The 12146-nt window shown below is 49.4% G+C and overlaps 1 protein-coding gene across 1 annotated transcript; it reads left to right on the forward strand.

The window, feature by feature from the left end:
* Nucleotides 1–61: 61 nt before the first annotated feature.
* On the forward strand, nucleotides 62–11158 carry LOC116942841 (malignant T-cell-amplified sequence 1). Its single transcript, XM_032955195.2, has 6 exons — nucleotides 62–219; nucleotides 2269–2421; nucleotides 5417–5514; nucleotides 7041–7174; nucleotides 7700–7767; nucleotides 8786–11158. Exons 1-6 carry the CDS (start codon nucleotides 209–211, stop codon nucleotides 8865–8867), a joined length of 546 nt encoding a protein of 181 aa, XP_032811086.1. The 5' UTR covers nucleotides 62–208; the 3' UTR covers nucleotides 8868–11158.
* Nucleotides 11159–12146: the final 988 nt, after the last annotated feature.

The raw sequence follows: 12146 nt of genomic DNA on the forward strand, positions 1-12146 counted from the left end.
GCCTTACAATAGAACTCTGTGGGAAGACCCCCCCCACCATCCACTCAGCACGGTCCGCATTGGACAGAAACTGCCTCGTGATTTGCCGATTCCGAACGCACCCCTAGCGCCGAGGCCCTCCCGCTCCTCCTCTCTCGCGTTACCCGCCTCGTCCGCCGCCTCTTCACGCCACCTCCTCACGCCCTGGAGCGCCAGGAGCGGCGGAGTCATGTTCAAGAAGTAAGGGAAACAAAACACGCGTCGCTCGAGACGTCACTTGTCTTTTTTTTTTTAAAGGGAAGAGTGTAGGAGTCGCCGGGCTGGGATAGTGGCCTTCCGCCGGGATGTTGCGCCTTCCCCGGCAGGGATTCTATCCGAGGGTCGGTGACTCGCGTGGGCCTCCTGGGGCCGACACCCTCCTCGACACGTGTTCTCATCGGCAATTGTGATGCACTTGTAAATGTATTAACTTTAAAAGTGCGATTAGTGAATGCTTCGATGTTGAAAACGATGTTTAAATATATGACGGCGCCCAGAAGCGTGATAGTATGATTTATACGTGTTTGTGTTCGGCTGTGAGACGTCCATGCAGTACTGCATAGTGAGTTAATTGCCACTTTTTACACAACGTTTAACTACTATAAATAATCCTTAAACTCATTCATAGATATATAATTAAGATGCATTATTCTCCCGTTTGTCCTCTTGAACAGTCAGGGTTGGAGTTGTCAGCGAGCGCCTATTAAGGCAAAGGCCAATGATTCATGAATCGCCACTGCTGGATAAAGGCCTCCTCCACGCTGCCGCTATATCACGAGCTGTAATGATCCACCTTCCCCACCTGCTTACAAAGCCGTCGCTTCTCATCAACATGTTAAACTAATCAAGCAAATAACACATCATTTGCAGTGGCTAGTTCAACTAAACTAAACATTTTGATTTAAAGCTTTCGTGACTGCAGTAATTCATATTCTTAGCTCTTATATATTTTATTATATATTTTTTATTATTTTATTGTTTACCCTTCAACGTGACTTTACCGAAAGAGCCAAGAATATAAACTAAACATGTGTTTTTTTATTTGACCAGGTAAGGCCCGCTGAGCTATCTAGCGCTCTTTTTCAGAAGCCAACTGGCCACACAAATGGTAGCTCAACGAAGTGGCTTATCACGTTGAAATTTATGGCAGCCAAATACTCTAAACGCGTGATGTTGATTCTAAATGTGGAGGGGAAAACCGGAGGACCCGGAGAAAAATCCACGCGACCACGGGGAAAGCGACGTGTAAAATCCAAATACTGAATACAAGCGTCAGGGTCATGATCGAACCCACGACTTCCTGTATACCAGGCGAGGTAGTTAACCTTTAGCCATTTTTGTTATCTGTACAGATATGCATATCACCATAATCGTCAATGAATCATTATCTTCATGGGTTCATTGTTGTTCTTCATCAAACACCACCGTCGCCCCTTAAAGGGAATTGGTCAAACATCCCAAAGCAGGACCCTCCTGAAAACGAGTCTTTAGACTCGGCGAGGCTTTCTCTCGATGAACGAACGTCGTCAAAGTTTCTTAAATATAACGATCAGAGTTGAATTTTCAACGCGTTTTCCTTGTGCCTACATGATGCGTATTAGATTGCATCAGTAGCGACAGAATAGAGCAGTTGGAATACACAAATGCACCAACGTATTGTTTAAATATAGCATAAGACATGCCATCAGTCGTCTTTATAATGACGTCCTTTATTTATCCACGAGATACTCGAAGTCTCAATAGTTTTCTACGAGGGTCCTGAAATTGGAATGTTTGACCGTTTAATTTACATAAGTAGGTTTTTTTTGTTTTGTTTGCGAGGAAACCAGGATGTCCAGAGAATACTCGCACGTACGAGGGAGGGGATTACAATGTCACAAACAGATGTAGTAATTCCACAAACCCACTTGACCGTGTACTGCTCATGGCCAACCTCACAACCCCAGCATGTGAGGTATGAACCCGGCGACACGAGTTCGATTCCCGCTCACGGCCAACACCAGTGACGATTATCTGAACCGGTCCCGGGCCTCCCCTAGGTCGACTCAGCCTCAAATGAGTACCTGGTCCAATGTGTAAACAGTGCCGATAGGGAGATAAAGGTGGTTGGCCGTGGTGCTGCCCACCCACCTCGTGTGCTGTACCGGCCTTGATAGGTGCTACTTGTGAGCAGCACATGGCCCCCCCCCAGCAATCTATTAAAATCTGTACGGGCAATTTGTCTTTGTGTGTGTGTGTGTACGTGCATAGGTTTGAGGAGAAGGAGAGTGTGTCTACATGTATGCAGCTCAAGACATCGGTGATCAAGTCGATCCGGAATCAGCTGCTGGACCAGTACCCCGCCATCGAGCCCTACCTCAACCAGATCCTGCCCAAGAAGGACCCATTTAAGATTGTCAAGTGGTAAGCTCTGCTCAAGCAATCCCCCTGGCTGTTCGTCACTATTTTTTGCCTCCAAACTGTGACCTTTTTGGCCAGGCAGTGTCAGTCGCTACCACTATGCCAGAAGTAAACATATGTCATTCTTTTGGAAAGACGCGAACCCTAATCGTGGCATGTTTGAATTGTGTATATGTTAAGCATCTGTATTGCGGAAGGATAACAAAGTAAGCACGAAGAAATGAGTTTTCAACACAGATTTAAAAGCGCAACTTTATCGGCGGGGAAGAGCAGCGTTCAACGGCCGCAGAAAGTGCTTGAAAACGCGCGGCGCCAGCGATCGTATTTGTTCGGTGGTTAGCCAAAAGCCGCCGCTGCGAGAATGTCCGGAATTGACCCCATTGGCTCAGAGAGATGCTTGTTCGCGCACGGGTAAGATTTTACTTTGTCTTGTAGGTTGAATGAGTTTTGACGCAACTCAACCGAAGCATTTTTTTTCATAGAAACGTAAAATATATTTAAACAAATACCTGAATGAAAATGTAACTTGGGGAAAGCTAAAACTGAATGCGTGAAATGGCTTCTACAAAGTTTAATATTTAGACTTAAAACTTTCGTGACTGCAGGAATTCATTTTTCCTGGTTCTTTCGGGAAAGTCACGTAGATAGAAAATAAAAATACTAAAATAAATGTTTTTATATAAAAATCAAAGCAAAAACCCCACGACGTTTCGATCGCAACACAAGCGGTCTTCATCAGGCGGAGATTAAAAAAAAGGTCGCTTGTGTGTGCGATCGAAACGTCGTGTTTTATTTGCTTCTATTTGATTTTTTTATTTTAATTTGTTATTTTTATTTTCTATCTACGTGACTTTACCGAACGAACCAAGAATATGAATATTTAGATTTTGGATGGATGTTTTCAGAACATGTGATATTCGGCTTTGAATCAAGGCACGGTTTCATGTTTTGACTCTCATGCTAGAATCGGATCTTACAGCAAGTACAAGAAACACACCAAACTACACATTTCTGGAGACAAAAATTGAAACTCATTATGTATAGAACAATTACTTTAATATCCAAAAATACTAATTACTTACAAATATTGTTGCTTAATTGACACTAACGCTGGAAAATAATTGTAAAATTTACAGTAATTTTTGGGATTACTCGCCAATTCGAACTCTTCCAAAACCTATCACAAGTTGGAGAATTGAGCTTCGGCTTCTGAAAAACGAACTTGCGGTCAGCTTGGCTTCACCAACTTCGGTGTAGGATTATTTCTTGAATGTTTATTTTGTCCTCAAAGATATGCTTGTTGCTAAAAAAAAATCTGTGGTTGTGTGGCTTTTTATTGCTGTGAGATAAACATTTAAGAAACACAACAGTAATATCGTCTTCTCCAGATCACATGACCCACTTTTTCTCCCCTCTGTATTTTAAAGCAAACGTTTGGCATGTGTCTAGCATTCCGCAGACTCCTATAGAATACTGAGAACACGGAAAGCAAAGCATTGGGGAAAATTCTACAGCAATGGGCTGAACTGTTACTGATGTTGCGTCAGGACCGGCCTCTGGAGGAGGATGGTGAAACAAAGCTTCCATGAAACTGGTGGTAGCTGTGCTAGGTGTAGACATTCATATTCTTCTATCTTGTTCGTGCTTGCTTGTGGTATATCCATGCAGCCCCCACACTCTAGAACTCTCTCCCACAAGATGTCAGCGCCTCTCAGCCTGTGGACATTCTTAAGACTTAAAAAAAAACGAATTTATACACTTCCGTTGATTCAGCTTTTAGCTAATTCAGCAAAAAGTTTTTATTCTTATTTATTTTATTATTGTGCTGCTTCTTAGTATTATACTTTATGAGCTTTACTACCCGGCTTCGCCCGGGACTTGGATTCCTGTCTTGGATTAATACACGGCCTACGTGGGGGGTTGGGGGGGGGATGCGTGACGTCAGCAGGCACACTGCGTGATGCTGGTAGCATGTGGGTGACATCACAGATGTGACGTCACCGCTCACTTGCCGTGCTAAATATTACATCCATTATTGCGCCCCCCGCGCCCTCCCCCAAAATACAAAAGTGTATTTTTATACGTTTTGCATTGTGTACAGTCTGGAAGCTACCCACATGCCAAATTTCAAGTTTGTTGCATGTTGGGAAGTATGCTAAACATTTTGAACAGACACAAATTCACAAATTTCCCTTTTATATATATAGATGACTTATTGGAATGCGTGTTGTACAGCACTTTGAGATCCTTGATGAAAGACACTTTATGAATAGAATTATAATTATTATCTCATGAATTCCATGAATTTAGATAAAATTTCTATACTGTAATAATTCGTGAATGATTGATTCTCATGCGCACCTTATAATCAATGTATTATTTTGAGAGCAATAATTTTAAATGTATGTATGTTGAACTTTTTTCGCACCATACGTAGCCAACCGTGATAATCAGAGGTGCGGGGGAAGGACAACACACTAAACAGAAAAAGCAGTTCTAAAGAAATCAGTTTTCAATCGTCAATTTAAAAGTGCATTAGCTCCAGTGTCTTCCTAATATCGGAAAAAAAGAGCGTTCCAGAGGGCCGGAAAAGCGCATCTGAAAGCGCGCGATGCAGCGATCGTCTTTGTACGATGGCCAGCCAAAAGCCTCTGCTTCGAGGATGAGCCCAGTTTGTGTGATGGTTTATGCTCCTTGGCGAGATCGGCATGGTACCGGCATTAACCGTGACCGGGAGGTGATGGATTGTTCCACGCCAAGCAGCCGCCCTCCGGCAAAAACAGGCGGTAAATGGGGCGACGCTCATAGCGTTTGTGCTGAACAAGGAAGTTGTGAAAAAAATTAAACGACGACGTCATCGCAGAGCAGACTTTGTCCGCATGACTCTGCAAAGCACCTCCGGTCATCGCAGTTGGCTACGTACGGTGCGAAAGAAGTTCAGCATAACATACATACGGGCGTGTTTTTTGTTTATCTCCGCTGTCTTTTGTCGTTGCAGCCACGAGCACATTGAGATCCTCACAGTGAACGGAGAGCTGCTCTTCTTCAAGCAGAGGGATGGGCCCCTCTTCCCAACCCTGCGGCTCCTACACAAATGTAAGCAATGGGGGAGGGGGCGGAGGGTGTGGAGGCCAGGCTATTATTTACGTGCACAGCGAGACCTTGTGCCTCACGCTCATTGCTAGGAAGACGCGGCCCAGCGGTAGCGCGTCCGTCGCTTTGTTGCACAGGGTTGTGGTTCGAATCTGGCTGACAGCCTTTGGGGTTATTACCGCCGGTGTCGTTGAAGATCCCGCGATGTCGTTTGAAAAAAAAAAAGCAAGCAGTAGGCCGTCGTGTGCCGACGTCGGACGGTACAAATTTTTAAAAACGAACCGCAAATTGCTCAAATGGAGATCATGCGAAGCAATATCCCTGCTGTGAAATTACACATTAAATTTTGATTTAAAGCTTTCGTGACTGCAGGGATTCATATTCTTGGTCCTTTCGGTAAAGTCACCACGTAGAAGGGAAACAATAAAATAATAAAAATAATAAGAACATAAAACAATAAAATTCTCACGAAGTTTCGACTGCAACACAAGCAATCATCATCAGGTGTGAGCACACCTGATGATGATTGCTTGTGTTGTATATTTTTTATTATTTTATTGTTTCCCTTCTACGTGGTGACTTTACCGAAAGAACCAAGAATATAAACTACACCTCGTCTGCGAAGACACACAGCCGTGCCTTCCTTCCTGATACCATTGCGCCATAAGAACCCTTGGGGGCGTAGCGGTCCCCACGGGAACTCGTCCAGACGGCCCTCAGGATGCAGACCACGAGGCCGCGGTGGTGGTATTGGCTGCCGTGGCAGTGAAGATCTGCAGCCTCGGTCGTTGCGTGTGTGTGTGGGGAGCGGTAGTATCTCGGTTACCGCACTGCGCTATGAACCCAGCAACCGGGGTTCGATTGCCACTCTATGGCCAACACCACTTATGATTATCTGAACCAGTCTTGGGCCTCCCCTAGGTTGACTTGGCCTCATATGAGTACCTGGTGCAGTGTGTAAACATCGCCACTGGGGAGACAAAGGCAGTCCGAGCGTGGTGCTGGCCACCCACACCCTCGTGTGCCGTGCCGGCCTTCATAGGTGCTCGCTAACAGCGCTTGCCCCGACAGTTTTTTAAGGCTGTTTGTCTTTGTACGTATATGTTGATCTTTTCGTTGCACCGTACGTAGCCAACCGTGCTAATCGGAGGTGTGGGTGAAGGACAACCAACTGAACACAAAAGACAGTTCTAAAGAAATTCGTTTTCAATCTAGTGTGTTCCTGATATTGAATGGAAGAGCGTTCCAGACGGCCGCCGAAGCACATCTTTGTTCAATGGCTCGCCGAAAGTCGCCGCTGCGAGGATGACCGGAGTTTGCGTGATGCTTCATGCTCCCTTACGACGTCACCAATGGTGTTCATTTATTAATCCGTCGTTTCGGCTGACGTGGAGCGACGGCGCAGTGGTTGGCACACTGCCCGCTAAAAACCCCACCCAACATCAGTCGCCCCTCGGGACGGGCGCGCGCGTGTGTGACGAGCGCGTGGGCGGTGTGCGTGCGTTTCCCGCGATCCCCGACTCCCGCAGACCCGACCATCCTGCCGCACCAGCAGGTGGACAAGGGCGCCATCCGGTTCGTGCTGAGCGGCGCCAACATCATGTGCCCGGGCCTGACGTCGCCGGGGGCCAAGCTCCGCTCCGCCGACAAGGAGACCATCGTCGTATCCTGAGCGCCGCAGAGAGCTTAGCGCTGCGAACGTCAGCACCCCGAGTTTTGACTCCCGGTCACGGCGAATGTCGGTGTCGAGTGAATGATGTCCGAGCCATTCCTGGCAACCGCCATCCCCGCCGCCGCCGCCGCCCCCCCCCCCCCCCCCCCATCACTGTTATTAAGCTGCACTTACCAGTGTGGTGAAGTATGGTCAAACATCCCCCAATATGTAATGGGGAAGCCTTAATGGCGTAGTTGAGTGACAAATGGGGCTCAATGTGATGGGAAGAAAAACATTAATCAAAACTTACCCCCGCAGAAAACGCATTTTTCCAACTGGCCTACCCCGTCACGTATTCGGCAACTCGGGTCATTTTCAACAGAACATCGGCCATGACCTATCCACTGCTGGGCACACGAGCTGATTTTATCGCTCCCATTTCCACCACTAGAAGGAACTTGCAAAACGTAGCTGTGGAGGCTTGAATGTATGGCACCACGGCGCCGTGTCTCCCTTGACTGCAGCCCCTTGCAGGCCATCATGGCGGAAGGCAAACAGCACGCGCTCAGCGTGGGCATCATGAAGATGTCTGCCGATGACATGTGAGTCGCTCCGTCACGTTCGCAGACCACTCCCGCCGGATGAGCGCATCAGGGAAACGGCCAGTGAGCGACGCAGCGCGGTTGGCATGGCCCCTGGTGCAGAGGCACAGCGGTGGCGAGATGTTAACTCCCCCGCGCGGTGTGCAGGCGGTCGTGGGTTCGATTCCCGACCCTGTTGCCTGTAGATTTTTGCTAGTTTGTTTTGGCTGCTATCAATTTCGACATGATAAGCCACTTCGTTGAGCCATCATATGTGGCCAGTTCGCTTCTTGAAAAGAGCCACATAGCTTAACTTCAGTTCTTAGACCTTGGTGGGGGGGGGGGGGGGGGGGGAATTGACAATTGGAGGGAATTCCAAAGTCGAGCAGTGCGAGGAACAGAGCGGAAAGGGAAGTTGTTGCGACCTGCAGAGTGTCGGTGGTTGAACAGCGTGGATGAGACGTTAATGGTCAGCCTGGCAGATTGAGTCCCGAGCACGGGAGGAGGAATCGATTAATGGAGTTTAATGCCACACAAGCCATGGCGGTGGCGATGATGCGGTTATAGATGTGCGCCGAGTGCCGTTTCTCCAGTCTGGTCTCTCGTTGAGATTTCTGGCATGAGAATTACCATAGCAACGGCTTCCGTGCCAGTGGGTTTGGGTAGAACAAAAAAAAACCTCGTCCACCATTGGGCGGAGCCACCGCGAATTTCCCACCCGCTTAGCGTGATGGGGGCGATTAAAGTTTAAGGACGATGTTTAAAATGAAAACGGGAAGTGGCAAACCCAAAAACTCGAGCACTTTGCGCTTGCCGTGTACGAGAGTGTGGAAATTCGCGTGAAAATCCCGCACGTGTCAATGCTGTACTCTGTGCGGTGGCTTGAGTGACGTAAGCGTGGTCGTGGCGCAAGGGACCACGGGAGGGAGAGCGGCCCTCGGGGAAAATGGGCGCCTTGCGCGCGGGCTCGCGGGAGGCACGCCAAAGCGGGGAAGGCGATCGAGGCCGACGGCAGCTCTCCCGATTTGTCGTCCCGCAGCGTGAAGATCAACAAGGGGATCGGCATCGAGAACGTGCACTACTTGAACGACGGACTGTGGCACATGAAGACGTACAAGTGAGCGGGCGTCGCGGCGCAGGTTCGGACGCCGACCCCGGCGAAGAACCCCGGTGACCCCGGCGACGAACCCCGGTGACCCCGGCGACGGCCCCCCGCCGGGGTTGGCAGTCGCTGGCCAGCGGCGTCGCCAATGCCGTTAAATTTTTAATTTGAAACTTCTTTTTGCTTTGCTGTCAAGCGCGTCGACGGAAACGGTCCCCCAGGGTTTCTGCGTGTCTGCGTGGCGGGAATTTTTTGAAGCTGAATTGCGTGCGTTTCGGCGTCGTCGTCTTTGTTTGTTTTGTTTTCGTTTTATTATTTTAAAAGCGGACACCCTCGCTCCGTTCCAAGCTGCGGTGGGGCCCGTTGGGATGAGCCGCTCTGGGGGCTCCGCGGGCGTTCCTTTTTTGCTAGAGCCACAAAGTCGAAAGGTTGACCGCAAAGCCGTTGACCGGCCGCAAAGACGGTGGGGCACGCTTCCGAATGCTGTGAAGCGCGAAGCGGCGTGGCTCTCTGCGCAAACCCGCGCGCGCTCGGAACCCGATAGCGGGGCGTTTATTTTGCGAAACGCAAAAGTGAACCAGCCGTCGCGTGTGCGCGACACGCGACGGCGTGCTCTATTAAACGCGCGGGCTCTCGTCTTGAATTGTGAACGTCGCGTCGCTTGACCGAAACGCCGTGGCCCCGGGCTTGTATTCGCGACGCGCGCACGCAACGGTCTTTTTTTGTTTGTTGTCGATCCGCCGCCGGGCGAGGGCCCTGGCCCACACTCCGTGCAGGTTGGGCGCCCCAACCTGCGGGTTATTTTGACCGTGCTTCACCGCGCTGGTCGGTCCGGGGAGGATGAAGGCGTGGAGAACAGGATCGCGGGAGCGCAGAAGTAGAGTACAACGGTTTTTGCTGCGCAGTCGTCTGCTGTCCACCGTCACGTTGCGCCCCGAAGGCCTTATTGCAAACCCGTGTGTGCACGGGGGGGGGGGGGGGGGCGGTCACCCATCCAAGGACTGTCCAGGCTCAACGTTGCTTAGCTGCCTAGATCTGATGTCGGCATGTTTGTAGTACTGTAATAATTCAGTATTTTTTTTTAAAGAGATCTTCACTAATGAGTCTGAAGACATTACAAAAAAAGAAGTTCAGCTTGAAAACCGTTGGTTCGTGCTTTAAATGGCTACGTGTGGGGGGAACAACCAGAAAACCTGGGGGGAAAAACCCCACACGTGATGTGGAATTTTACATGGCTGGGTGAAGGGCGAGCATTGTGGTGGTGATCATTTCTCTCGCCTGCAGCCTTGAGTCGGTCGGGGAAATTCTTTGTCAGGGGGCGAGTTTCTCCATAGGACGACAACCACTGTAGACTTCCCCGCAAAGTTGGACGCGTTTTTATCAATCCCGGAAGGATGATAGGCTGAGGCAACCGCCGACCAGGATTTGAATCTCGCGACTTTTCCGAACGCGAGCTGCTCGCTCCACCGCAGAGCCACCTGGCTGGAGGTGCGTCACGGTGGCTAGGAGATGTTAACTACCTCGCCTGGTACGCAGGAGGTCGTGGGTTTGATCCCAACTGACACCTGTATATTTGGAGTTTGCGTGTCTCTCTCTCTCACCCCGTAGGCGTGTAGATTTTCCTCCCCCCTCCACATTTTGAATCGACGTGCGTTTAGAGTATTTGGCTTCGATCAATTTCCACATAAGCCACTTTGTTGAGCTATCATTTGTGGTGATCAGATCGCTTCTGAAAAAGAGCTATATAGCTCAGTGGGCCTTACCTGGCAAAATAAAACAATTGTTTAAATCGTGTAAACAGTTTGAAATAAGTGTTGCCCACCGCTCGTTTTGATCTGGGGAAACTCTTTTGCCATGGGACGTCAACTGTCGGTATTGAACACGAATGTCCCGGCGATCTCAATTTGTGTTTCTTAACTTCAGTTTCATCCGGAAATAAGCCTATTGCCAAAGTTCTGTACCTGGAATGCGCACCCCATATATTAGTCAGATCTTGGAAGCATGCGTGCATCATTGAGCTTGGATGGGTGAGCGGACGTGTGACACTGGTTATTACTAACTCTGCTACAAAGCAGCAGGGTGACAGTGCGATGCGATGCATTGTGTTGTCCTGTACTTCCATAACGCCTCCCCCATGTCTACGATGCTCCTCGCCTTCACTCGCACGTGTCGGCCGGCGTGGTGCAGTTTGGTTAATTTACCTCCGCGACCAATACGGGGCGGTTGAGGCCCTCGTGCAGCGCCGGAGTTGACGAGCGGGACGGGGCGAAGTGCCGCGTTTAATAAAAATTCAAAAGAGCGAACGACAAAGGGGGGGTGCCTGTGTGTGGTTTTTTTGTGTTTCTTGTTGTAATGCTTTATGTATTTTCGGATAAAGTAACAGCGAGAGCATTCTTCCACCGGCCCACGTGACCGTCCGCAACGTACATCACAGCGGTGGGATCGGCACGGTGACGATACATTCTTGCGAAAGTAAAACAAACAAAAAAATACAAATGAGAAGCGAAAAGAAAAACGCAAGCGGCTGTCCCCTCGCTTGACCACCACCGTGACGGTGGTGGTCAAGCGCTCCGTGCGCTTCGGAATAATATTTCAAACGCGCTTCCCTTTTTTTTTCGCGTCGATACATCGGAGATACGCGGTTTAAGGCGACGCGTAACACCGGCGGCGTTTTCGAGTCGTTTCCGAGTGCTGACGTCCAGCGCGAGCGTCCCCCGGCGTTCCGTCGGCCCCGCAGCGGCGTGCGAAGATCGGAATGCGGAAAGGCTGCGACGGAAATCGTGGCGCGAAACGTCGGGGACTCCGTCGCGAAGGGCGGCGCGGCCCGATAACACAGCACAACGGCGATAAGCGGCGTGCGATGGTGTTCTGTGTATATATGTTGATATTGAGCCACACTGCTCACACGTGTTTCAAGGCCGTGTGTAGTTAACATAATCTTGACTTAAAGCTTTGGCGACTGCAGAGAATTCGTATTCTTTGGGTCTTTCTTGCCTCCTGACGTGATCGAAACGTCGTAACGTCTTTTTTTTGTTTTGTTATTTTCTTTCAACCGTCTACGTGACTTTACCGAAAGGCACAAAGAATAATTAACATAATTTTATACATTTTACCCAGGGAAGCCTCGGAGAGTCTGAAGACTCGTTGATTTCAATTTCACGCACCGCGTGGTCGTGGGCTGAAGGAATTTATGTTTGCCCTCGCTGCCGACTCGGCAACGAGAGCAGTCCGCTGTGCGTTGCTTCCGGGAGGAGACCCGAGTGGCCTGGGAGGAACAACCCCCGCGTGGAGTGCAGTC

The sequence above is a fragment of the Petromyzon marinus genome, chromosome 16 (assembly GCF_048934315.1).
Source record: "Petromyzon marinus isolate PM22_M1 ecotype Great Lakes invasive population chromosome 16, UKy_Petmar_22M1.pri1.0, whole genome shotgun sequence".
In the NCBI taxonomy this organism is placed as follows: domain Eukaryota; kingdom Metazoa; phylum Chordata; class Hyperoartia; order Petromyzontiformes; family Petromyzontidae; genus Petromyzon; species Petromyzon marinus.

Coding starts and splice junctions, on each gene's coding strand:
- LOC116942841 (XM_032955195.2), top strand. Junction 7,175..7,699: donor CCGACAAGGAGACCATCGTC/GTATCCTGAGCG, acceptor AGCCCCTTGCAG/GCCATCATGGCGGAAGGCAA. Junction 7,768..8,785: donor AAGATGTCTGCCGATGACAT/GTGAGTCGCTCC, acceptor GTCGTCCCGCAG/CGTGAAGATCAACAAGGGGA.